The sequence below is a fragment of the Pteropus alecto genome, unplaced genomic scaffold, assembly GCF_000325575.1.
Source record: "Pteropus alecto unplaced genomic scaffold, ASM32557v1 scaffold134, whole genome shotgun sequence".
Lineage (NCBI taxonomy): Eukaryota > Metazoa > Chordata > Mammalia > Chiroptera > Pteropodidae > Pteropus > Pteropus alecto.
Genome location: NW_006436283.1, coordinates 2,061,178 through 2,064,222, shown reverse-complemented (window position 1 = coordinate 2,064,222; position 3,045 = coordinate 2,061,178). Strand labels below are relative to the sequence as shown.

At 57.7% G+C, this 3,045-nt stretch overlaps 1 protein-coding gene across 1 annotated transcript in view; it reads right to left on the bottom strand.

Moving 5' to 3' along the window:
- Positions 1-1,187: 1,187 nt before the first annotated feature.
- CBX8 (chromobox 8) overlaps positions 1,188-3,045 on the bottom strand; it is a 2,603-nt gene continuing 745 nt past the window's right edge. Inside the window, exons 3-5 of the mRNA XM_006912168.2 lie at positions 2,947-3,012; positions 2,755-2,821; positions 1,188-2,318 (exon numbers count right to left, since the gene is read on the bottom strand). Of these exons, the coding sequence (XP_006912230.1) occupies positions 1,443-2,318; positions 2,755-2,821; positions 2,947-3,012 (1,009 nt within the window). The 3' untranslated portion in view covers positions 1,188-1,442. The remainder of the gene's footprint in view (positions 2,319-2,754; positions 2,822-2,946; positions 3,013-3,045) is intronic.

Below are 3,045 nucleotides of genomic sequence, written 5' to 3'. Positions count from 1 at the left end.
GCGGCGCACGGCCTCCCCCGCCGTGGCCGGCTCCTTTCTGGCTCCCAGTCCTCCCTCCCCCTTTGGCGGAGTTTGAATGTCGAGTTCAAATAGAGAACACTCGGCGAATCGAAAAGACCTATAAATTATAGCTTTTGCTTTTAAAAAGGGGGGAGGAAAAAGCAAAACTTCTGATGCGCATTCTTGGATGCAAACCTCGCCTCGCTCCGCCTGCCCCTCGCCCTGCCGGGCTCCCAGCCCAGGGCCCGGACCCGCCACCGCACTCGCTCCAGGCCGCGGCCGGGGCCTGGGTGCGAAGCCCGGGCTCCCAGCCGCTCCCGTCGCCGCGCCTCCCTCCGTGGGTCCGCAGGGTAGGCCCGTCTGGCCGTGCGTCCATCCGCGAGCTGGCGGCCCGCCCTCCGCGGCCGAGGGAGGCGAGTCCAACGCTTCCTGGGAGGTGGGGCCCACCGTCTCTTCTGGCGAAGCTAGAGGACGCGAAAGGCAAGGTCCACCCCCAAACACTTTTCTTGTAAAACAACTGTCTCCGGCTCTGGGCACCGACATGCAATCCTCCCAATTTATCCTGGCATCTCGGGAATGTAAACAGATTCGCTGGATTTCTTTTCTTTCGGCGGAGTAAGGAAAGGAACCGAGGGAACCGGGAGATTTTAGCCGCGTGACACACACACGATCTGATCTGCGTGTGTCACACACACACCTCCCGTAAAGTGCATTTCCTGGCGTGGTCCTGGGGGGAGGGTCTGCTGCTCCACACCCACCCGCGACTTGTTACCTTCAACGTCACACACAGAAAAGTGATTCAAGTTAATACTCTTTTTTCCCCTAAGACTTCTTAATCTTAAAAAAAAAAAAAAAAAAGAAAAAAAAAAGGAAAAAGAAAAACAGACTGACCCCACCCCCCTTTTTTCCTGATTGGGGAGCCAACCTTTTGCTGGCCTGGCCGGCCAATGGGAAGAGAGAAAAAATCCGGGTCCTGCGTTAGTTCCAGGGGTCTGCCTGGAGCTGTGGGAAAAGGGAGGAGGGGTGAGGTGGGCCAGCTGAGTCCCTCCAGACACTACGAGAGGCCCGGCACCCGGGTCCCCAGCCTCCCTAGTGCTCTGGGTGGCTGAGGGGCCCCTCCTGCCCCAACTCAGCCTGGCTGCCCCAACTAAAACAGTCTCTCTCTCCTTGTTAAATAAAACAACTTCAAGAGTTGAAATATATATATTTAGATATTTTTTCTTAAATAAGATATTTACATCTAATAGAAAATATAACTCTAGAGATAATCTTCCAACCAAAACTGAGGAGGAGGGAGGAGGAATGAAGGGGCTGGCTGTGTGAAGTTGGGGAGGGGACCGGCCAGAAGGCCGCCTCCCACCCAGAAATAAAAAGCGTTATGCCATGTTTGCGCTCTCGCTCTCTCTCTCCTGCTCTTGTCCTGGGATCGCCCACCCAGCAATTCATCTTTTCTCTTTAAAAAAGCCTTGGTCCGTGTTACTTTCCTTAATGGTGACGGTCAAAAAGTTTGAGGTCACGTCAGTGACCACCACCTTCTCCAGGTTGGTCAAGGAAGGACTCCAGGACTCTTCCTCTGGGTCCCCCAGGATTCTGGCCACTGGGATCCTGGCGATGAGGGAGGGCCTTCCCCCTTGAGCCCCCATGTCCCGATACAGGCCTCCCACAGAGCCAGGGGTGCCTGAGCCATGCCGGACCCGGGGGCCACCAGGGTCCAGGGCACCTTGGCCTTTGGCCTCCAGGAAAGCGGCCCTGTGCTTTATGACCCTGGCAGGAAAGGTGTCCACGGCCAGCTTGCCTGTGGCTTCAGCTGGGCTGGGGCTGGCCACGCCACACTGGGCCAGGTCCGAGTCCTGCCTTCGGGCCAGCTGGATCACGCTGTGGCCTGCTGGGAACTTTCCTGCCCCAGAAGAGGCGTCCTCCAGCTTCCTGTTCTTGAGGTAATCTCCCAGGCCATCACTGGGTTCTCCCAAGGGCCTCTGTGAGGGGTCCAGGAGCTCCTTCCGGGGCTTGGGGCCTCGCTTCTTGGAGCTGTCGCCTGGCGAGCTGGGCTTGTCATCCACGCGGCTGGCACCCCGTTCTCGCTCCCGGTCCCTCTCTCGCTCCCGGTCCCTGTCACGGTCTCGAGGGGGCTCCACTCGGCAGGTGCTGCTGGTGCTGCTGCTGCTCCCGGGCGGGGACAGACCCATGTTCCGAAGGCCCTCGCGGGCCCGGGAAGTAGAAGCCAAGTCCTGGGGTGAGCGGCCAGGATAGGGGATCCGGATGCCACGCGCAGAGTCACTTCGGAACTCATACGTTTTGGCCTTTGCCTTGGCCTGAGCCTGCAGGAGAGAAGGTGGCATCAAGAGTGGAGAAGGCCCCTGCCCACCCTCCCCGCTTAGGACCCCTTTCCCAGTCCTGGCCTCCCTCTGACGCCTCAGAATTTCCACAGGTGGGGGCGGGGCTGAAGGGCAGCAATCTGGGGGAAGGGATAGAGAATTTGTCTGGAATAGCCATTTGCAGCAAGCACACTTCTTGTATTTGATTATGTCTATTTGGGACGGCCGTGGGCGTAGAAATTCTAGACAGGTTAAGGCTCTCCCCCCAGGACACCCCTTGGCACTGCCCCTGACCTGGTGAGAGCCCGTCTGGGGACTCCATCCTAGGTTACAAATAGGCAAAGTGTGTGGACACCCCATTGGTTTACAAGCTCTCAGGGCCCCCTTCCCACAAACTGACACAACAGTTGCCGCCCCCCATTGGACAACGCCATCCTACCTTGAGGAGGAAGGTTTTGGGTTTGGGACCACGCTTTTTGGGGCCATAGAGCTCCATCTCTCGTTCCCTAGAGAAAGGAGAGAGGGAAAAAGGGGTGTGAGTAAAGAAATCTGATGGGACTCCAGTCCAGGCTGGAGAGAAGCCACCCTCCGTGTTCCCAAGCGAGAAGCTGAGACTTGGAAGGGCCTGTACCTTTCCTCAAAGGCTGCAAGCAGGCGAGCATCCAGGATGTTTTCTTCAGGTTCCCATGTGCTGTACCTAGAGGGAATCAGGAAGAAGTGGGCGTCAGTC